Genomic DNA, 23,227 nt, shown 5'->3' with positions numbered 1-23,227 from the left:
TGTTGGTGTGAGATGGTGTACCTCATTGTAGATTTGCATTTCTCTAATAATTAGCAATGTTGAGCATCTTTTCATGTGTGTGGCTACTGTTTATTCAGAGTACAGTTAGGCTGTTGCTTAGTAAACATTGATTAGCATTGAGATGTGCACACAATTATGAACGCGATAATAAGAATTTCCATGATTAATCAGCATTTGGTAGGAAGTTGAGATAAAACTGTATAATGGTAATTCTGTTACTGCACAGGGATCATGATTTAGCTCATAGTATAAACAATTTGTATACAAAAACATTTTAGAGAAATGGTTTCTATATTTATGTCCTTACAGGTACAAAGAACAGTGATTGTCATACAACTGGAAAGAAAAGCAAAGAAAATGCTGTTTGTTTTAGTTCGGACAATTAAACAGAAACTGCATTTTTAATATGAAGAACGGAGGAGGAAGAACAAGCCGGATCAGAAGACGAAAACTCTTCAGAAGTTCTGAATCAAGAGGAGGTACAGTTTTTTTGATTCTTTTGGTGCAAGTGATGACAAAAGGAATCCTTTGCTGGTTGATATTAACAGATAGACAGAGCTTTTCTCAAAGGCACATAAGCAGTGTTCATAGAGAATACTTCGAATACTGGAGTGGGTAGCCGTTCCCTTCTCCAGGGGATCTTCCCAACCTGGATCTCCTGCCCTGCAGGCAGATTGTTTACCATTTGAGCCTCCAGGGAAGCCCTCTTCTAAGAGAATCCTGTTTTGTAATAGTGCCATTTTATTCTTTTAAACCCTTATGGGATTACAGATGTATCGCTTCTGCTCTATCTTCTCTGGGGATGACTCCCAGGTTTCTGTTTCTTGGCCTGACCTCTCACTACCTATAGGTTATCAGTGTTTGGACATAAGTTTATCATTTCAAGTTCAGTGTAACCCAGTCTGAGCGAGATACTGTATGTGAAGGTACTTGGCCCACTGGAGAGGACTACATAAGTGCACTTGTTGTTTTTGATGACAGCAAAATGTCTCCCCGCTGACCTGCAGCACCTCAGCACCATTGGAGGTTGTCTTTGCCTACGAAGTTTTCTCTGCCCTGCAGGCCATGTCCCACTCACTCTCACCTGGTCTTTCTTAGGTTAACTTCTGCCTCTCTGTTGTACCCAGAGGTGACCTCAGCTGGCTCTTCATCACATCGCTGTTTTTCTTTCCTGTTGGTAGTTCCAGTTGCCACCGTCAGTCTGACTTTTCCTAAAGGGTTGTTGCCTCTTTGGTTTAGGAGCCTCCAGGATCTTCACTGTCTTTATTTTTATTTTAAAGACCTATTACCCTCTGTCTTCCTCTTCTTTTTTTTTGGTCGCACTGTGTAGTATGTAGGAGCTTTCCTGTGCTAGGGATGGAACCCATGCCACCTGCAGAGGAAGCTGTGACGTCTTAGCCACGGGACCACCAGGGAGGTCCAGCCTCATTGTCTTTTGTATGCTGTTTGCCATGAGCTCCCTTTCGAAGTGCGCCCCCCTCCACCCCCCCACCTCTCCCTGGGCTGAAAGTAGGTTCTCTACCAACCTCCCCCACATCTGCCATTCCCCATAGTCTTTCTCCAGCCAAACCCGCTTTCTTCCCTTCTCCCAGCTCGTCGCCTTTCTCTCTAACCTTTGAGACTGAGTTGAGGTCTTATGTTTTCGGTAATGCCATTTCCAGTTCTCACTAATGCCACCCGCTTTCCAGGCTTCTAGGGTATTACTCTTCAGGACCTTCTGGTTTTCCAGTTGGTTTTCTGTGGGAGTCTTGTTTCCCCAACCAGAACATTAACTTCTCGAGTGTGAAGAGCATGTTGGACGTCCTCCACAGTGGTTAGCAGTGCTGGGAGTGTGTGTTAGTCGCTCAGTCGTGCCTGACTCTTTGCGACCTCATGGACTGCAGCCCTCCAGGCCCCTCTGTCCATGAGATTTTCCCGGCAAGGATACTGGAGTGGGTTGCCATTTCCTTTAGTAGTTGCTTATTCAGTGCTCTTACTGTGAACTGTTTAGGTTGTGATAACCTATTTTAGGAGCCTTGTATTTTAGATCATATGTTTCTTAAGAAAACACTTTCATTGAGGTATAACTGACCCACAATGAATGTCACATATTTGATAGAATTTGACATATGTATACACACAGGAGGCCATTGCCAAAGTCAAGATATGAACGTTATTTATCACCCTAAGAAGTTGCTCATTTCCCTTGGTAATCCTTTCATCTGGCACCTCTTTGAACCCTCCTTTCCTCCATCTTCAGATAACCACTGATTTGCTTTCACTATTGATTTGTGTTTTATGGTTTTATTTAATTATATAGTATGCATTTTTAAAAATCTGTCTTCTTTTACTCAGCATAATTATTTTGAGATAATTCTGTGTTGTTAATGTGTATCAATAGGACTTTGTTTTAACATGAATTATAGTCCATGATATGTTTATTCCAAATGTTCTAGCAGTATTTATTAAAAAACAAAACAAAACAAAACTGTCCTTTCTCCATGGAATTGCCTTTGCATTAAAAAAACAAACACAGTTGTCAGTATATGTGTAGGTCTGTTTTGGGCTTTCTTTTCTATTCCATTGATTTCTTTTCCTGTCCTGATGATGGTATCACACAATCTTAGTTACTGTCATTTTGAGTGATAAAAAGTTTTGAGGTCAGTATTTCAAAGTGTTTCTGGCTATCCCAGGTCTTCCATATTTCCATATGAATTTTAAAGTCATCTTGTCCGTTTGGAGTGATCCAATTATATAGTGATTTTAGTCACCAGGTTTTCTTTCCTCTCTTGATTAGTGAATGAGAGCTACAAGCCTGAATTTATAGAGCTTAAGAAGTGGCTGAAAGACAGGAGGTTTGAAGATGCAACCTTGATACCTGCTCGTTTTCCAGGTAAGATCTGGCTTTCATTCACCTGTCTCCTGAGAGACACGTGGGCCCAGGTCATGGGAGAACCAGGGCGATTCTCGCAGGTGGGCTGTGCTCTTTCTGGGCGCACGTCTCATGTTGTGTGGCAGGCACGCTGTCCTGTAGGTGCGATATTTATTTACACGTTACCTTATTTGGAAAATGAGTTTTAAGGGGCTTGTGGACAGAAATTCCAAAATGGTGAAATAAAATTAAAAGTTAGAAAAGGGAGATGAGAATAGAAAAATAAGATGAAGGCAGGGATAAGGATAACACCTAAAAGCCATAATTACGACATCTTGCACCCCCTATTGAAGGCGAGAGGAGAAGGGGACGACAGAGGATGAGATGGCTGGATGGCATCACTGACTCAATGGACATGAGTCTGAGTGAACTCTGGGAGTTGGTGATGGACAGGGAGGCCTGGCGTGTTGCGATTCATGGGGTCGCAAAGAGTCGGACACAACTGAGCGACTGAACTGAACTGAACCTGTCAGAGGTGGGCTGCCAATTTGACTCCTCTGTCCAGCAGCCCAGTGTACATGGTCAGTTATCTGAATCTTAGCGTTCTGTAAGCACAACTAAATTGTTTACTCATCAGAGCTATAGGTATTTCTGGAATGTAGATGTGAGGGAAATGTCTTCACTGGGTTTTTGTAGGGAAGACGCTGTGTAACATGGGGGCTGGTGACCCCATCAACCTGCTCGTGGTGGTTTCGTGAGATTTTCAAGCCCATGCAGCTGATGGGATTATCTCCTAGCTTGGGTGCATCCCAGGAGTTTTCTCAGTCCAGCAGGTTCCAGAGAACCAGCAGGGGGGCTTGTTCCCTGGGTGGGTGGCTTGAGGAGAGGAGCCCTGAGGGTAGCCTTAACTGAGGAGGAGCCCCCTCTGTGGCCCTGGTGTCCACAGCCACCTGAACAGGAATGGGTAAATATTCTTTTCTGAAAGTTGAGGTGTTTCCCTGTGGAGGTTGTATTAGCATTTACCGAAAATTGAGGATCTTGCCGTGAAGTTTGGGTCAGTGTGCTCTTCCGGAACATTCTGTCACAGAAGTTGGGGAGCTGGTGGCTATGGGCATGTGCCTGTGTACAAGACCACCCAGCTTTGTCCACAAGTGGGCTTGTGGTCACCAGCGAGAGGACCGATGTGCTCCTCAAATGGGTTTCGGGTTTGCCGTAGCACAGAGACAGTTGTGAGCCGAGGGCCTCGAAGCTCAGTGTCACAGGGCAGGTGCAGATGTTTCACCTGATAGAATGCTTAAGTCGTAAGCCTTGGAAGGTTCCCCTTGGCCCTTAAAATGATCCTTCAGGTACCCATTAGGTAATTTAACTTGGAGCACACTGACTTCCTTATACGCCCTCAAGATAAACTGTTTACCTCATGTGCTCCTGGTCTAGTGAGGGGATGTGTGTGAAGTTGTTCCCTATGTGTCAGTAATACATGATGACTTTGGGCTAAAATACTTGATTTTGAACCATTCTCTGTTAGGATTGCTCCCTTTTTTATGAAGATGAACCATATTTATTAGCCTCTAACACTGTTTAATTTTCTGTTGCTGTGTGTCAGGGAATGCCTAGTAAAAAAACATACCCTTAGATTTTACTGAATAGAGTTTTGTTTTTTGTCCCCTTAATAAATGTGTTTAAAAAATGTATTTATTTTTGGCTGTGCTGGGTCTCCGTTGCTGCCTGTGGGCTTTCTCTGGCTGCACCGAGCAGGGCTGGGGGGCTACTTTGTAGCCGCGGGCACAGGCTTCTCCTTGCGCAGCACCGGCTCTCCGTGCGCTGGCTCGGTAGCTGTGGTGCGTGGGCTCAGTTGCTTCAGGGCATGTGGACCTTCCCGGATCAAGGATTGAACCTGTGTCCCCTACATCAGCAGGCGGAGCCTGAAACCGCTGGCCACCAGGGGCGTCCCGGATGGAATTCTTCAAGATGATCAAGAGAAAAGCAGTGTCCAGAGTGGACTTGCTGTGCCTAAGGCCTGCCTACTCCTTGAGTGTCACTTTGCCTTAAGAAGGATAGATTTAAAATGATCAAGCTGGAATTGGCATATGGTTTCAATCGAATGCCTGAAAATAAGTAATCTGTCTGTGATTTAGAGCAGTGTGATTTATCAGTTTTAAAAGTGGCAACAACTTCCTCTGGGTCTGTGTCCAGATTCATGGTGATGGCCGAGCTAAAGCAAAGTGGTTTGGCAGTGAGCAGAACCCAGCAGTTATAATTCTGGGGGCAAGGAACCTTCATCAGTATGGGCTGCTGTAACCAATTACCATAGACCCAGTGGCTTAAACAGCAACTTACTTCAGACAGTTCTGGAGTTTGAGAAGTCTAAAACTGTGGTTTGGGCAGATTCACCATCTAGTGAGGACTGATTCCTGCTTTGTGAATTGCCATCTTCTCGTGTCCTCACTTGAGGAACTCTCTTCTCTTTTCCTACAAGGGCACAAATTCCATTCACGAGGGCTCCACCCTTGTGGCCTAGTCACTTACCAGAAGTCCCACCTCCAAACCCATTGCATTGGGGGTTAAGAAATCAACATATGAATTTAAGGGGACACAAGCATTCAGTCCACAACACCTTCCCTAAGTGTTTTCTATATCGTTAGCTCTTAATCAGTGTAGGATAGCAGAGAAAGCTCATGGGATTCTGTCAGAATGTGTGAAATTCTGGGGAATTAGTTTGTGGAGCGTCAGGGCAGGATTCCAAGTTAAAAGCAGGATTCAGTCTTTAGACTTTGATCTGATTTATGCTTTGGGAGCGGACCCTGGTATTTCCTTTTATTTTTATTTTTTCCAATATTTCCTTTTACCACTAAAAGCACTGTCCAAATCTGGGCCTTTTGGATAGATAGCAGCAGAAATTATAAGGCAGTGAGTAGTGTAATAACATTCTAATGACCACTTCCTACCTTGCCTTAGTAAGTACAAGTTACTGTGACCTGTTTTCTGGTCTGTTGACCACTGTGTTGTGGACATATAGGTAAAGTACCTTCTGGATTAATTCCATCCGCTTAGTTCTGTTCATATATGTTTAGAGAGGAATTTCCACTTAAATTAGCACATGAATTTTTTTAAAGGATGAAAGTGAAAGTTGCTCAGTCTTGTCTGACTCTTTGCGACCCTATGGACTGTGCAGTCCGGAGAATTCTCCAGGCCACAATACTGGAGTGAGTAGTCATTCCATTCTCTAGGGGATCTTCCCAACCCAGGGATCTAACCGAGCTGTCCCACATTGCAGGTGGATTCTTTACCAGCTGAGCCACCAGGGACTCCACAGGAAAAAATTCCTCCCATTTAAGGGTTTTTAAAGGTTCTGGCCCACAGGGATGATTAACTTTACTGTGGGACACACAGAAGAAATTAAGTTCTTAAAATCAGAACCAGGTGCTCGAGCAGACAGTATGCTTCTAGGTAGGAAGGACTACTCATTAAATTAAACTTGCCAGACACCTGATTCCGGACTCGAGTCAAGAATTCTCTTCATGATCCAGAACCTCCCAGTAGGCCCACAGGCTTGCTATATTATATTCCCTCCTATCTGCGAGTTTGAGCGAACTTCGGGAGACAGTGGAGGACGTGAAGCGTGGTGTGTTGCCGTCCGTGGGGTCACAAAGAGTCGGATATGACTTAGTGACTGAACAACCACAACAACTAGCTGAGAGAAAAAAGTCAGAAACTGTGGTTTTGAGAAGACGACTAGAGAGAGTTCATACAATGATTACAGGTCATATCGTGCCCATCTCTTCGAGAAAAGCTGTTAGCTGACTGGCAGGAGGGGAGTGCTGGGCACGGAGGGGTAAACTTATGGATGTTGGTGGTGTTGCCAGAGCCACTGGGGAAGCTAGTGTCATGACTGTGCCCTGGTCATGACGGGCCAGAGCAGCTGGTCAGAGCAGCTGGTTCTAGCTCTACCGCGCCGAGCCTGTCTGGTCAGAGAGCATGGCTCGTGGCTTGTCCTGTCTAGGAGAGTGCAGCTCGTGGCTTGCCTGTCTGGAGAGGGGAGGGCACAGCCCCAGGCGTTGTGGCACCTGAATGGGCTTTAGTGGTCATTCAGCCAAACACTGGAGATCATTCCTGTGGAATGCTGGGTCTGGTAATGGGTAGAAGTAACCTGTGGGTCCAGCCTCCGAAGTTGGGTGGGCATCCTGGGGAGTTGGTCCCCCACCTCGGCCAGGAGACCCCAGGGGAGAGAGTCCAGCTTCAGGTGGCCCGTCTGAGACCCAGCACCTGAGCTGCCTGAAGGCGATCATCTTTAGGTGTCGCCTCTAAGGCGGACTATGCCCTTCAAGGATCATAAACCCAAAAGGAGGTTGAGACATCGTCCCGAATAGCTTCTTGATCTTCGGTTTCCCCGGGGAGTCAAAGGATGTGAGACACTCTGCTTTCGCTTTGTGTTATTTTGAAGTTCACCCACATATGCAGAATAGTATCTCTAAGACCTTGAAGCTGTCATAGGATTTATCTTTTTTCTCTCTTTGCGTTTGTAGGTACAGGAAGAGGACTGATGAGCAAGACGTCCCTGCAGGTGAGAATTTCTCTCTCACCTTGAAACCCAAAGTGGGTTTTTCTGCTTGGTTTTGGGGTTCAAGTCAAATGAATTAAAAATATTTTAGACATACTTTTTTTTTTTTTTAACTTAATGGATGGGTTTGAATACAGTTCTGTCAGTTAGAATTGTTTGCTGTGTGCAAGAAACAAAGCCAGCGTCACGGAGCGCACGTTTCTTCGGTCGTCAGGTCAACCAGCCTGGGTAGGTGGTCCTGAGCTGTGTGGTGGTCCAGGCTCCATCAGCTCAGCTCCAGGGTGTAGATCCAGGGTGTAGCAGGAGGGAGCAGAGGGTGAGGAGGGGCAGGCTTCTGCTCATCCACAAAGTTCCAGCCGCATCTCACCTGCCAGCGCCCGGGGAGGGCAAGCAGGGAAAGTGTGTCGGGGTGCACGATTAGCCGTCTTCGCTGCAGCAGGTTTGTAAGGCTGATCATGTTTTAAATGTGCTGAGGGTGGGTTGGGGCTGGAGGGGAGCCGCTCAAATCTGAGCCTCCGTAGTAGGTAGAACCCAGCAGGCAGGGAAGGGGACCTCTCAGCCTGTCCCGGGGTCTCCTTCTGCCAAGCGAGGCCCCTGACCCCCTGAGCCAGCTTCGGTCTCCGAGGCTGGACAGCGAGCAAGTAAATGACATAGCTGCTCTTGAAGGTCTGTTTTAGTTCTTCCGTGCCATTTAAAGGGCATCCAATGCACGGTTTTCTGTGGAGCTAGACATGAATTCCTTATTTGTAATTATTTGAATTTTCTGTTTAAAAATTGTTTTATATTTACTCCTTGATTTAGATTAAACCTAGCTGTGTCTGTGTCTTTAACCTAAAGAATGGTAGCTTTTAATGTTGTAATTCTATTATGCTATCATAATTTCTTTTTTCATTTTTAACTGTGGTAAAATACACACAACATAAAATTTACTATCATAACTATTTCTAAGTGTGCAGTTGAATAGTCTTAAGTACATTCACCATTCACATTGTTGTGCAGGATCTTTCTTTTTGAGGGGAGGTATATGACTATTCTGTAGCAGACTTTGTACCTCTGTACCTCTCATGAAGATAGTCGTGACTATGGGTAGTTTTGGATCAGGAAATGATATTTGGCAGTTATATTACACGTACTTTCAATTGTGGCTTTTTTGCGAAAACTTTGAAAATTGAGACATATTTTACACATAGTGAAATACACACATTTTAAGTGTCCAGTTTGATAGGGTTTTGATGATGAAGACATTTATCTCAATCAAGATATAGAACCTTGTATTCAGAGGGTTGGGTTTTTTTGTTTGTTTGTTTGGTTTTTTGTTGACATGGGATGTCAGAGCAGGAAGGGATTTTAGTGACCATACCAACTCAGTCTTTTTTTGTGTGAGGATAATTGTTCTTTAAATTTTTTTTTTAAATTTTTGGTCTTTGGTCTTTCTTTTTTAATTTTTGAGTCTTTGTTGCTGTGCATGGGCTTTCTCTAGTTGCAGCGAGCAGGGCCCACTCCTTGTATGGTGTGGTGGCTTCAGCCGTTGTGGTGCACGAGCTTAGTTGCTCCATGGTGTGGGGGATCCTCCCGGACCAGGGGCCGAACCCGAGTCTCCTGCACTGGCAGGCATATTCTTAACCACTGGACCACAGGGAAAGTCCCAGCTCAGTCTTGATTGACAGATGAGGAGACCAGAAACTGAAACGAGGTTTTTGGCCGAGATGTTTAACCCAAACTTAGGTGTCAGTTATGATGAAAGCAGGATCTTTTATCTGGCTTCTTAGTGCTTTATTTCTACTGGTCTGTTCCTTGGTGTCTTAATTTTCCTTCCTGTGTTTCTGTCTCAGTGGGAGAAACTGAAAACTCTACTTTTGCAGGTGATCAAGTGAGATTCTTGTGCTGGGGGTGGGGGGCACCCTTGCCCTTTCTTCAGCTACTTGTTACAGGTTATATGGTGAATAGGTCATTACTGGGAATGAATGACCAGGCACGTGCATTTCACTGGAAGAAATTTTTGGCGTGGTTTCTGTCTGTTGCCTATAGGTGGCACTATTTCCTGGTGTAAGAACAAGAAGGAACACTAGACCTTGAGGTGCGGGAGTGTTTCCGCATTCCTTTCTGATGGGAGGTTGACTGGTGGTGGGTGTCAGTCACACCGTTAACCTCTGACTCTCATTGGGGCTGTAGTGCCCGGCGTGGGAGCAGTCCTGCTGGTGTCTGCTGACTCGGCCTGGGGAGCCCATCCGCTGGAAGCTCTTTGGTCGGCTATGGCTGGGCTCCACTGGGTTCTTAGTAGATGACTGTGGAATCAGGGACTTCGGGAGATTCACTCAGGCCCTCCCCCAAGCACGGATGTTCTAAACTTTACTTTCTTTCTGGTAAGGAGGGACAGACGATTATCTCGTTGCCTGAGAGCTGCCTGCTCACCACGGACACAGTGATAAGAAGCTACTTAGGGGCGTACATTGCTAAGTAAGTGACCGCTCACCAGCTCATCTGGCGCGAGTGTTTCTCCTTTCAAGTTTATATCGTCAGCAAGTATGTCAGCTAAGACACAGTCCCTTAGGACCCAGTCCCTTCTTATGGCTGGTATATGTCAGAAGTGATGTGAAAAGTTGATTCTATGAAGTTGGCTCTTAATTCATGGTAAATTGCATTTTCAAGGTTTTTGATAGGCTGCTTGGGAAGTGGATTTGAATTCTGAGCTGACCTTACCAAAAAATGAGGATTAAGTGGGAGCATAGACATAACACACCATAACTGAATGCCTTGACTCACAGCACTCCACACCTCTTCCACTGTTGTAGGTCTTGACAAATGTTATTTATGCTTTTATTTTTATCGTTACTGTACTTGCTTGAATTCTGCTTCAGCTATGAAGAGCTGTTGACGATATGAAGGAGCTGGTTAGATTTGGCATAGAAGAGAAGAGGCCAACATAGGAGCTGAAGACTGTTTTCTGGCTTATGTTATAAGGGCGTCTCTCTTCCTTTTGGGTGGGTTTTCCAGGACAGATTGAGGAAGGTCCTCAGCATAAGAGGTTTCTAAATGATAAAGAAAGAAAAATTGTGTTGTTTCTCAGCCCATGGTAAGCCCCTCTGGCTTACTTTTTGTAAGAAGGCTGATATATTTTCATGAGCCTGAGTAGAGGCAAGGATGCTCTTGGTATTAACATTTTCTGTATGCTTCTGGAGTTTTGAGTAGAATGCACGGTCATATAGGAACCTGAACTTTGAAGGATTAATGAAAACTTTTCTAAGTACACCCATGCCACATGAGCTCTTTTTATTGGTAATAAACAAAAATACTGCAGTATATAATTTGCAATAGAATGGGTGAGTTTAAGACCAAAAACTTCAGAACTGTACAGGTATATAACGAGCTTATTCATTTTTCTGCCTGGTTATTATTGCACAATAGAACTTTCTGCAGTGATAGAAATGTTTCATGTTGAGTTCTCCTGTATGGTAGCCACATATGGCCGACGAGCACTTGGAATGTGGCTCCTATGACTGGGGAATTGAATTTTCAATATTATTTAACTAAAAAGCAAGAATTGGAATAGCTACTGGTGCCCAGCGGGTACTGTGTCGAATGGGGAACGTCTAAGTTCTTTCTATCAATTGCTCCCCATCTCCCCCAATTTTATATCCTTACTAAAGTGGAACAAGTGAAATTCCAGCAACAGCTTTGAAACTGGAGAAAAGAGTTGGAAGCAAAGAGGTCTTTGCAGAAAGTAATCTCTTGCAAACAAAGCTGGAACTCAGGTCACCGAGCCAGTTCTTGCGTGCCTGTGGCTTGTTCATGGCCTTTGTACTGGGGTGTGGTCCCGGGAGGAGGCCGTTGAGGAAGGAAGACCCTCTCTTGGATGCATTCAGTGAACATGGAGTGTACTCACCACTTGGCCACAGCCCCTCTGGAAGCAGAACTAAGCCCTCAGATGTCTGCATCTCTTGCTTATTCCATATTTTGAATGAAAGTAACTCCTCCAATCTGGATTTTCATTTTAAAAGGTGGCAGCCTCCTCCATCTCCTCTGTTGGCTCTGTGCACCTTTTTAGTGTCAGAGAAGCATGCTGGGGATCGGTCTCCCTGGAAGCCTTACCTGGAGGTTTTACCAAAGGCCTACACCTGCCCAGTTTGTTTGGAGCCAGAAGTGGTGAATCTTCTTCCCAACCCTTTGAAAACAAAGGCCTGGGAGCAGAGAAGCCATGTGCAGGAGTTCTTTTCTTCTTCTCGAGGCTTTTTCTCCTCCCTGCAGCCTCTGTTTTCTGAGGCCATTGAGACCATCTTTAGCTACCGCGCCCTGCGGTGGGCCTGGTGCACCATCAACACCAGGGCTGTGTACATGAAGCGCCCGCCGCAGCTGTGCCTTTCCCCGGAGCCAGACACCTGCGCACTCGCCCCCTACCTGGATCTGCTGAACCACAGCCCTGACGTCCAGGTGAGACATCCACTGGGGGACCCGGGTTCGGTTTCAACAGGGCCGTGTAGAACCTGCGACCGGAGTAGTGAGCAGAGCCCCAGGGAACGGTGCAGCTGGTCAGCCTCCCTGCCGTCAGGTCTGGTAGGCTCCTGTCTTTCCTCCTGACCCTGTCTCCCCATCCTGGCATCCTTTTCGTTTGCCCCATTTCCCGACTCTGCTCTCCAGACCCACAGAGCCTGGTGCTGTGTCCCCTGGAGGGTCTAAACAAGCAGCTCCCCAGGGAGCAGCATCTTTCATCCTTTCAGACCTGGGACCAAAGCCTCACTTGCTTTCCTGTCTCTTTCCCTTCCACACTTGGTGGCATCGCTCTCAGGGTTTAGCTGTGATCGCTGAGGGTCTTGCTCCTTTCCCTTGGAGCTCTGCAGCCTTAGAGGACAGGGCTTTTACCTTGCACTTGGAGTAACCGCAGTGCTTAGCACAGGGCCTGGCACGGAGGCGGTGTTCAGCCAACAGTTTCTGACTGGATGGATGTTTGTGGGAAATCGAGAAGGGATCCCACTTTGGGAGTCAGCTAGAGACCTCTTCATCCCCAGGCTTCTGCCCTCTCCTAAAGGAGATGATTATATCCCCAGTGGAGTGAGATCGAGGCAAACCAAAGAGGCTGAAGTTCAGATGTGGCATTTTTTTCTTCATGTGGGTACATTCTGTGCTGAGGACTTGAAAGCTGCATCTAGCTTAAATGAATATAACCAGTTAATCTTTTTGGTTTTCTGCTTTGCTTTAAGAGACATGTTTTGCAATTTGTTTTTTTTCTAGGTAAAAGCAGCATTTAATGAGGAAACTCGCTGTTATGAAATTAGAACGGCTACACGCTGTGGCAAACACAAGGAGGTTTTCATCTGCTACGGCCCCCACGATAACCACCGCCTGCTCCTGGAGTACGGATTTGTCTCTGTCAGCAATCCTCACGCTTGTGTTTATGTCTCAAAAGGTTGGAACTGACTTTGGTTTTATCACTAAGATAATTGGATTCCCTGCCACCAATCTGGTTCTTTTTTTTATAAAAATGACAAAACCTTAAAATGTGTAAGAGTTACTTTCTCCTAGGTAGGGCTACCCTAATTCTTATTGACCACGTCATTTCAGTGTTGAAGTAAAAGCAACATAGCTTTGATCCATATTGAGGTTAAGAACTGAGAAAAGTTTTATTGCGTTAGGTCAGACAGTAGAATGAAAGCAAAGGAAAACTCCTAGGGAAATAGAGTACCTGTAGATGACAAGAAATGGGAATTTTGTACTGAGACATGGTCAGTAAAGATAGATCAGTGGGGGCACTTGACTGCCATGGCGGCCCAGTGGCTAAGAATTTGCCTTGCAATGCCAGGGACTGTACAGGTTCGATCCCTGATTGGGGAACTAAGATCCCACCTGCTGCAGGGCAACTAGGCCTGCGTGCCACACCTAAAGACCCCGCATGACACACTGAAGATGCTGTGTGCCACAACCAAGACTTTGTGCAGCTCAATAAGTAAATGAATACTGAAGAAAGAATGGAAGCACTCTAAAAAATAAAGTGCAGGATGAGAGAGTTCCAAGTAAAAAGGACTTACGAAACACCCATTGTGTGTAATCACACTGCACCAATCACAGGATAAATATGTTACACACAGCCCTTGTTTGAAGGGGTTTAAGGCCATGAAAAAAAATGGATTCCGTTTGTGTTCTTTTGTTACTTAGCATCGTAATCATATTTTAAAAATACTTTACGTATTAAAGTTGTAAAAATTCCAAATATAGTATTAAAAATAATACATGGAAGGCTGATTTATTCCCCCTTCCCTTCAAGCAGCAGAGAAGCAGTTTTCTAGGCGCTGAAGAAATGGCTGGAGGTTTACTGAGTATATAATTTGAAGTAATTTTAATATAAGTTCTAGTGGAAATAGAAACTTGGTCAAAGTGCTACCACTCCATCCTCTAGCTAAAGTAATAATGCCTTTTTTCAAAAAGAAATAGAACAGCAAAAACTGGGTCTTGCTGGGTCTCTTAGAAAGCTGGCTTTGAGACTAGCATTGTATTGTCAGAATAACTTTTAATATTGATGACCATGCAGTATCGATTTGTTAAATACTTTGAACAAAATTTACACTTTATTTTTGCATGTAAGAAAAAATAAAAAGAAATTTTATAAAAAAAAAAGAAAAATCCTTCAGTATCCTATTATCCCAAAAAGCTTTGTTAATTTTTACATCATCATTTTCAGTTGTTTTATGATTATAATCACTAATATCCAGATAGTTTTGAATTCTGAGTTTTAAAAACCTGAAGCCTGGAAACATTTCCTCCTGATTGTCTGGAGCCTGTGCTTCAGTGGGTGTGGCTTCCCACTGGTCCTGTCATGTCTTCATTCCCCGATTTTGTGGGTTGATTTGCTTTGTGGGAGCAGGAGCTGAGGTAGTGGATGTTTTGTCTGCTGTCTGGTAATTCTTGTAGCCTTTCAAGGGTTAAGTTGTGACCTCATTGAGTTGGACCAAAAGACTAGATTTTTTTTTTTTAATGTGAAAGAGGTAAAATTGTTTACATGTGTCTTAATTACTGATGGGATGGAAAGTAAGCTGAGAAGGGTCTTCCTTTTTGCCTGAATTTTATGCTCTACATCAGCCTGATTTCTTTTTTTTTTTTTTTAATGCAGATATACTTGTTAAATATCTTCCATCCACTGCTAAACAGATGAACAAAAAGATTTCCATTTTGGAGGATCATGACTTCATAGAGTAAGTGTTTCTCTCGAAATTTTTTCTTTAGGAAATCTTGATGAAAAATTAAGAGTTCAGGTTTTGAAAGGTGCGAGAGGCCTCCTGGCTCAGATCTGGTGACAGACAGCTATTTATTGAGCTCTTACTGTATATAGTACATTGTGCTTGATGTGTGGTGGGGCACACAAAGAGGGGAAGATACTTGTCAAGAGACTTTTCTGGGGACCTGAGATAGGAACTTGACGTCTTAAATGATTGTATGTACTGACTGGTGGCCCTGTGTGCTTGTTGCTGACATGTGGTCAGGCAGCGTGGCATTACTCCTGCAAGCCAGCCTGGCCGTCAGTCACCCAGCAACCGGGTGCAGGCTCTTGGGATGGGAGGTGCTGAGGTGATTCCACACCAAATGGGATAAACTGGGTTTGAGACCTTCCCTTCTCTCCCTTGCAGATTTTCTTCTTTAGATAAAACTGAGTTCTCAATAGTCCAGCGGCAGAGTGAGGGACAGCTAGCTGTGATGCCACCGTTGGTTCGATCCTCAGGATAACCCAGACTTTTCTCCATCCGTCTCACTGTGGCCTCCTCACTCAGCTTCAGCTTCTTACCTGATCAGAAGAGCTTTCTCCTTAAGCATTTGCAGGCCCACTTTTCTCTTCTGTCTTTATGACTAAGACTACTGGCTGCACCACGTTGAACGGCCCCTTTAAAAAAGTGTGTGGCCCTTGAGCCATTTACTGGGGTGTAATGAAGTGTCACAGTGAGATTTGTCATTTTTAAAACTTAATTTTACGGTTAGGGTTAGTTTGTATGGGAGTGTAGTTGATTTACACTGTTGAGTTAGTTTCCTGTGCAGGACACAAGATTCAGTGATCGATGCATGCACCTGTCCTTTTTCTGCTTTAGGAATCTGACTTTTGGATGGGATGGACCGTCATGGCGGTTGCTCACAGCTCTTAAGTTGTTATGTCTGGAAGCTGAAGAATTGTAAGTCCCCTGTCTGTTGGTCACCAGCTGCCGCTACAGTTTGGACATAACTGGGGCTTTTGGTTTGGCCGACACTCAAACGCCCCATTTCAGAGAAAGAAATGCCCTTGCATTACTGGGGCTGCTTATTTTTCGTGTGGGCTTCCCAGGTGGCGCTAGTGGTAACGAGCCCACCTGCCAATGCAGGAGATCGTAAGGGACGCGGATTCAATCCCAGGGTCCGGAAGATCCCCTGGAGGAGGGCATGACAACCCACTCCAGTGTTCTTGCCTGGAGAATCCCATGGACCGAGGAGCCTGGTGGGCTACAGTCCATGGGGTCGCGAAGAGTCAGACACGACTGAAGCGACTTAGCACGCACAGTCTTTGTGTAAGTTGCCCCACGTGGGGAATGTCTAGCTTTCTACGGTTTCTGGAAGTGTCTGGTTTTAGAGTCACAATCTGAGTGCATGGTCCTGAGAACTGGCCTCTCCTCAGATATTTCTACCCCCGTGTCCCGGGTGACCTGCAGTTCGCCGTTCAGGGTGAACACTTCAGAAAGTGTGCGCACTGACGCTGGTCACAGGAGAGTCTCTTGAGTAGGGAGGTTTTTCCCCAGAAGCAGACAGGGCTCCGGAGCGCGGGCCCCCGGTTCCGTCTTGAGGGCAGACCCCGACTCCCGCTGAGGAGAGGCCTGGGTCTCTCCGGAGGGCAGGCGGGTAGAGGAGCCCCCGCTGGGGCCACGCGTCCAGGCTGGGTCCTCAGCACTCCCGAGAGGCTGCCCGTCCTCCCCTTAGCCAGAGGGACTCGGGAGGAATAATGTCCGCTACTCAGCAGAAGCTCAGCTGAGGGAAACCGGAGTGACCACATCCTGGAGGTGGCGGAGCCCATCCTTGAGCTGTGGGAGGGAGTCGGTACGTCAGCGCCGAGACGTAGCCCCCAGCTCGGCGCCCGGAAGCGGCTGGCGCTCCTTCCGTCACGCCTGCGACGTTCCTGTTCGCGACGTTGCCTACGTTTCCGTAGGGACTCTCGGAGGAAAAAACTCCCTTTGGGTCTCCATGCCAGAAATCGTGCGTATTTCTTCTTAGCAGAGGCTGAATTCTGTATCCGACACACTTCCTTCATCTTGTTGCTTGCTAGAACACTCAGGCAACTTAATCTGTGGTCCGTCTAAGTGTGCCGGATTTTAAGGCATGCGAGTCATCACAGACTCATCCCTGAGTCTTCATCTCATTTTTCCTCCCCGTGTCTTTCCTTTGTCTTGTTTTGCCCATCCATTTGTCTTCCATTTCATTTTATCTCATGTGTACCCACCACGTAAGTTTCTTTGCATCTTCCTTGGAAAAAGGTACGAGTGCCTTTTCAAGACGTTAACCTCGGGTTAAAAAAAGCAACTGGGTGTTTCCCAGGGGTCCTGCTGAGGCCTCTTTGCTTCCCTTGGAGTTCTTTTTTTTTTAATCTAAAATTATTTATTTAACTGTTGGCTGTTCTGGGTCTCCGTTGCTGCAGTTGAGGAGAGCAGGGGTTGCTCTTTCTAGTTGAGGTGCATGGACTTCTCATCGGGGCGGCTTCTCTTGTTGCGGAGCACGGGTTCTAGGGCCCTCGGGTTTGCATAGTTGTGGTGCACGGTCTCAGTAGTTGTTGTTATGCTCCGAGCCCGTATCTCCAAACCGACCGACAGAGCAAGTCCACCACAGTAATGCAAAACCAAGAAGGGAGTTTATCTCTAGCGCGCTAGGGCTCAAGTCTCATCCCACACAAGGGAATCCGACAAGAGCCCCGAACAAAGGAGTATGGCGGCTTATATACAGGCAGTTCTTTGTCTCAGTTACAGGAGTAGCTGGCGTTACATGATTGGCCAGGCAGGATGAGCGCATATCCTGTCTCTTTCTGGTAAACATGACTCAGGTCCTAGAGACCGTCGTTTGGTCCCTAACATTCCCCCCTGTCCTTAGATCATATAGAGGAATCTTCCTCTCGGTCCTGAGACACAGTTTGATATTGTTGTCAAAGCACAAACAGCTGTACTGTATTTATGCATTCCTTTACAAAGTCTATAAGTCTATTGATAATACATGGGCCAAAGGTAAGCATCAGAAGTATTAGCAGGGGTCCCAGCAAGGTGGAGATTAGGGTGGTCAGCCAAGGGGATTGTTGAAACCAAGATTTAAACCATCCCTGATGAGCCTCACTTTCTTGTTTACGTTGGGCTAGTCCTTTTTTTACTTTGGCCATAGATTTTCTGTTTCTGTATGATCCGCATAGAAACAGCACTCTTTTCCTAGGGCAGCACAGAGTCCCCCTTGTTGCAGAAAGAGCAGATCTAATCTCCTCCTGTTTGCTTTTTTCTGGATTGAACCTTATTCTGACTTGTGCATAATTGTAACATTTACAGCTAAAAGTTGAATCTCCGAGGACCCTAGGGAGGGGCTTGGCGAATGAAAAATTAAGTAAATCTAGATTTTCTACTTCTCAGCACCGAGGTCCGTCATTAGAAGTAACACAATCCCAAGTTTTACAATGAGTCTTGTGCCCCCCCACAGGTCTTCCAGTCATGCCTGGGTGCGCCTGGGCATGCCCAGAACCCTTGTTCTCAGAGATAACCCCTAGCCCAAGGCACATTTACCATCGGCTTAAGGTCAAAGTATAAGTCTGACCACTATGTGTTTGGTGGATGTATTGCGGTAGTGGAGTTTAGCACCTCTCGTGTTAGTCCATTTTGCAGCTTCCCGGTGATTTTGACGGGTTGATGCGGGTTCACGCTGGCAACTCCGGAGCAGAGTAACTGGGTCATCTATAAGAGGGCCCAGTCGAGTTGTCCTGGTCCTGTTGGCGCCTTCGAAGCTTTAGCCTCAAGGGGTTGGACGGGTGCAGAGATGCTTCCCATTTTTTTTTTAGCGTCTTCTTGCTCTGCTGAAGCAGCTGGGCGTACGTGGTTGCAATGCACCCAAGGCCCGATACCGTCAACCTTTAGGGCAGTTGGGGTGGTAAGAAGAACAACATAAGGACCCTTCCATTTGGGTTCTAGTGCCTTGGTTTGGTGCCTTTTGACCCATACCCAGTCTCCTGGGCCAATGTCATGTGAGGGAATAGTTCCCTTATTTTGACCCACGTGTATTTTCCGGAGCAGTTTTCAGACACGAGAGTGCACCTTGCTTAAGGCCATCAAGGCCTCTTGGAGTTGCCCCAACGTGGGAGGCAGTAGTTTTTTTCCTTCAAATATTGGACATACAGGGGGAGGTCTCCCATACAGAATCTCAAATGGGGTCAGATTAAGTTGATAAGGAGTATTACGCGCACGGAAGAGGGCGAAGGGAAGGAGGTCACCCAGTCCCCGCCAGTCTCTATAGCCAATTTAGTTAAAGTTTCTTTTAGAGTCTGATTCATTTTTTCTACTTGCCCTGAGCTCTGTGGACTGTATTCACAATGTAACTTCCATTTAGTCCCCAGGGCTAGGACAAGGCTCTGAAATATTCGACTCACAAAAGCAGGTCCATTATCAGAGCCGATGGTCACTGGCAGGCCAAACCTGGGAACTATTTTTTTTTAATCTTTTTTTTTTTTTGCCACTATCATCACGGTTTTTCCCTTTGTAGGAAAAGCTTCCACCCACCCTGAGAAGGTATCCACCAACACTAACAAGTACCGGTAACCATACTTGCCTGGCCTTACCTCGGTGAAATCTATTTCCCAGTGTTGCCCTGGTCCTTCTCCCCGATACCTCAGTCCTGCATGTAGTCCTTTTCCTGACCTCATCTGTTGACACGCCTTACAAGCATGCACTATGTTCTTTACAGTTGTTTGGTGCCGGGGAAATCGCAGGCGCGCAGTTTGAAAGAGCATCAGAGTCTTCTTTTTTCCCAGATGAGTAGACAAGTGCAAATGCTCACATAGTTGCCGTCCCAACTGAGCAGGGAGTATCAAGTAGCCGTCTGAGTCTCGGTACCATCTATCTTTATCTTTTTGAAGGTTGGTGTGTTTTTGGATCCAAGCAAAGTCTGTGGATGAATACTCAGGGGTTGGGGGCAGAGTTCCCATACCTGGAGGTGGAAGTCCGATCGCCAACACAGGGGTGATGAAATCTTCATCAGCTACTTTTTGAGCTGCCAGGTCTGTGGCACGATTTCCTCGTGCCGTGGGGCTGTCACCCTTCTGATGTCCAGGTATGTGTACTATTGACACAGCCCGAGGCATCTGTACAGCCTCTAAAAGTCTACGGATTTTAGGCAAGTTTTTAATTTTTTTTTTTTTTTAGCTGTCAAAAACCCCCGTTCCCGATATATTGGGCCCTGGATGTGTACCGTGTCAAAAGCATAGCGACTGTCAGTGAAAATAGTTATTTTTTTTTCTTTGGCTCTCTCTAATGCTTGAATCAGGGCAATTAACTCTGCCTTTTGTGCTGAGGTATCCGGGGGAAGGGCCTCTGCCCATATCGTCTGTCCAGAGTAATCTACTATTGCGGCTCCCGCCCCTCTCTGTCCATCTTTTACATAACTGCTGCCGTCGGTGAACCATTTTAGCTCACTGTTATCCAGTGGAGTATCAGTTAAGTCCTTTCGCATTGTTGTTACCCCGGCCAGTATCTCATCACAATCATGGAGGGGGCTATTTTTCTCCGGATTGGGCAAAAGAGTGGCCAGCTTTAGAGTGCAGGGCGTTTGGAAATGAATCCGTGGGGTGTCAAGTAGCAAGGCCTGGTAGTGCGTCAAGCGGGCATTAGAAATCTATTTACCTGGGGGTTGCTTTAAAACTCTCTCTATGGCATGAGGAGTGTAGACCAAGAGTCTCTGTCCATAAGTCAGTTTCTCAGCATTGTGGACTAAGAGCGCGGTGGCCGCAGTGATACGGAGGCAAGGTGGCCATCCGGCTGCCACTGGGTCCAGTCTCTTGGAAAGGTAAGCTACAGGTCGCTTTTATGGTCGCCATCTCTGTGTTAGTACCCCTTTTTTTATCCCCCGCTTTTCATCTACAAATAATTGGAAAGGCTTAGGTGGATCAGGGAGGGCAAGGGCAGGAGCTTCTAGCAAGGCTCGCCTGAGCTCTTGGAAGGCCTCTTTTATTGGCTCAGTCCATTTTCAGTCTTTGTTTTTTTTTTTTGGTCCCCCCATATAGGGGTCTGGCCTTTTTTGTAAACCCCAAGATCCATAACCGGCAATATCCCACCGTTTCCAGAAATTTTCTCACTTGTCTAGGGCTAGCCGGCTCAGGGATCTGGAGGATGGTTTTTTTCATAGTCTGTGTTAGCCACCTCTGGCCCTGTTTTATCTTATAACCGAGGTATGTAACCTCTTGCTTGACAATCTGGGCCTTTTTGGCACTAGCCCGGTAACCTAAAGTCCCCAAGGTTTGGAGAAGGTCACCTGTTGCCTCTTGGCACTCTTTTTCTGTAGCCGCTGCCAGCATACGGTCATCAACATATTGTAATAAAACAATGGTAGGGTGTTCAACCCGATACTCACGGAGGTCTTCATCCAGGGCCTCATTAAATAACGTGGGCGAGTTTTTGAAACCCTGTGGTAAGCGAGTCCATGTCAGCTGCACAGGGGTCTGACCACCGTCTTCCTGCCATTCGAAGGCAAAGATCTCTTGGCTTGCGGGGGCAAGAGGCAAACTGAAAAAGGCATCTTTTAAATCTAAAACAGTGTACCAAATGTAGTTTGGAGGCAAGTTGCTTAGCAATGTATAAGGGTTAGGAACCATAGGATGAATATCATTCACCCATTTGTTGACTTTTCATAGATCCTGAACCGGTCTAAAATCAGTTCCCCCAGGCTTTTTCACAGGCAACAGGGGAGTGTTCCATGGGGACCGGCACCTTTTCAGGACCCCAGCATCTATGAGGCGTTGTATAGGAGGAGTAATTCCTTGTCGAGCCTCTTGACTCATGGGATACTGTCGTACCCTCACCGGGGAAGCACTGGCTTTCAGTTCCACAATGATAGGGGGCCTCTGTTTGGCTAGTCCCATTTCTGCAGTTTTAGCCCAGGCCTGAGGGTATCTTTGAACCCATGGTTGTACTTTGGGGCTTATTGTCGCTGGGGCCTCTGGCAAGTAGAGTCTGTATTTATCTTTTAATGCCAGATACAGGACCTGAAGAGGATGCCCGGTCCCATCTAAAACCGACACTTGTCCGTGGTCAAAATGAATTTGGGCATTTACTTTAGACAGTAAATCCCTTCCCCAACAAGGGCGCTGGACACTCAGGTATCACCAGAAAAGAATGGGTCACCTGGTGGGCCCCCGAGTTCACATGCCATTTTGTAGTCCATCCATATCGTTTAGTCCCGGTTGCTCCCTGCACCCAGCTACTTTTTTTAGACATGGGTGCATCTTTTTGGTTTAAGACTGAGTATTGGGCTCCCGTGTCCACCATGAAGCCAACCGGTTTCCCCTCCACATTTATAGTTACCCAGGACTCGGGGAGGGGCTTTGAGCCCTGACCCCCCTAGTCGCTATCCTCACCCGCATAGAGGATATGACTGTCTGGAGAGGGAGTCTCGTTCTTGGGGTTCTTGGGCCCCTCTTAGATTTTTTGGGGGGCATTTATTTTTCCAATGTCCAAACTCTTTACAAAACGCACATTGGTTTTTTTCAAGCTTACGCCTTGTCATTTTTTTTTTTAGTTTTTGAGTCCAATTTTTTCCCCTTTTTGGAACCTGTTTTTGTTTTTAACCCCAGCAAAAAATATCTGGGCCAGCTCTTTTTGATTTTTACGGTTTTCTTCAGCTCTAAATTTTCTTTTTTTTTTTCCTCATGCGGTCCTCTCTCTCTTCTGGGGTCTCTCTATGATTAAAAACTCTCTCGGCTGCCCTCACTAGATCTTGCAAGGATTGTTCATTTAACCTCTCTATCTTTTTTAACTTTTTTTTTAATATCGGGGGCTGCTTGATTTACAAATGCTAACATAATTGCCGCTCATGACTCATCTGCCTGTGGGTCTATAGGGGTATACTGTCTAAAAGCTTTCATTATCCTTTTCAGGAAGGCTGCTGGGCTCTCATTTGGCTGTTGTCTCACTGATTTATTTTGGCCAAATTAGTTGGCTTTCTGGCGGCCGCTCTAAGGCCAGCCATGAGAGTCTGACGGTACACTCGGAGACGCTCCCTACCTTCAGCGCATTCGAAGTCCCAGTTGGGTCGCACCAAGGGGAACCCCTCCTCAATGAGGTGAGGCTGTATTGTGGGCCTCCCATCCACCCCTGGCACATTTTTCCGGGCTTTTGACAGGATCCGTTAGTGCTCCTCTGTAGTAAAAAGTACCTGTAACAGTTGCTGACAATCATCTCAAGTGGGATTGTGAGTAAACAGGATAGACTCTAAAAGATCAATAAGACCCTGCGGTTTTTCAGAGAAGGAGGGAGTCTGGGTTTTCCAATTGTACAAATCACTAGTGGAGAAGGGCCAATACTGATATGTCCATTTTCTACCCTCTCTGGCTGGCCCCGCCCGGACCGGAAACACATGAATGGTGGAGGAGGGAACCTCCGGGTCTTTTTCTGCTACGCCGGCCTTTTTTTTTTTTTTTTTGCCTTTTTCCGAGTTCCCTAGGTGGGGCCCCTTTTTCTGGGAGGAGCTGAAGGCTTGGTTCTCTTTTTGGCTTCTCCCGATGAAACCTGTGGAACCTGTGGAAGCAAGGGCGGGGAAGAGGGAAGGGAAGTGAGGGGCTGAAAAAC

General features: G+C 46.2%; 1 protein-coding gene across 8 annotated transcripts in view; it reads left to right on the top strand.

Moving 5' to 3' along the window:
- SETD4 (SET domain containing 4) overlaps positions 1-23,227 on the top strand; it is a 29,656-nt gene that overhangs the window by 2,673 nt on the left and 3,756 nt on the right. For 7 of the 8 annotated variants that reach the window (XM_069567683.1, XM_069567701.1, XM_069567710.1 and 4 more), the window contains exons 2-9: positions 331-500; positions 2,798-2,893; positions 7,396-7,433; positions 9,799-9,887; positions 11,429-11,858; positions 12,657-12,831; positions 14,530-14,611; positions 15,497-15,577. In XM_069567683.1, coding sequence (XP_069423784.1) covers positions 428-500; positions 2,798-2,893; positions 7,396-7,433; positions 9,799-9,887; positions 11,429-11,858; positions 12,657-12,831; positions 14,530-14,611; positions 15,497-15,577 — 1,064 coding nt within the window. In that variant the 5' untranslated portion in view covers positions 331-427. Of the gene's footprint in view, positions 1-330; positions 501-2,797; positions 2,894-7,395; positions 7,434-9,798; positions 9,888-11,428; positions 11,859-12,656; positions 12,832-14,529; positions 14,612-15,496; positions 15,947-23,227 lie in introns of all 8 variants that reach the window. The other variant, XR_011252177.1, reaches the window with a different exon arrangement.

This window comes from Ovis canadensis, chromosome 1 (genome assembly GCF_042477335.2).
Source record: "Ovis canadensis isolate MfBH-ARS-UI-01 breed Bighorn chromosome 1, ARS-UI_OviCan_v2, whole genome shotgun sequence".
Classification (NCBI taxonomy): Eukaryota; Metazoa; Chordata; class Mammalia; order Artiodactyla; family Bovidae; genus Ovis; species Ovis canadensis.
This window is presented reverse-complemented; position numbering and strand designations above follow the sequence as displayed.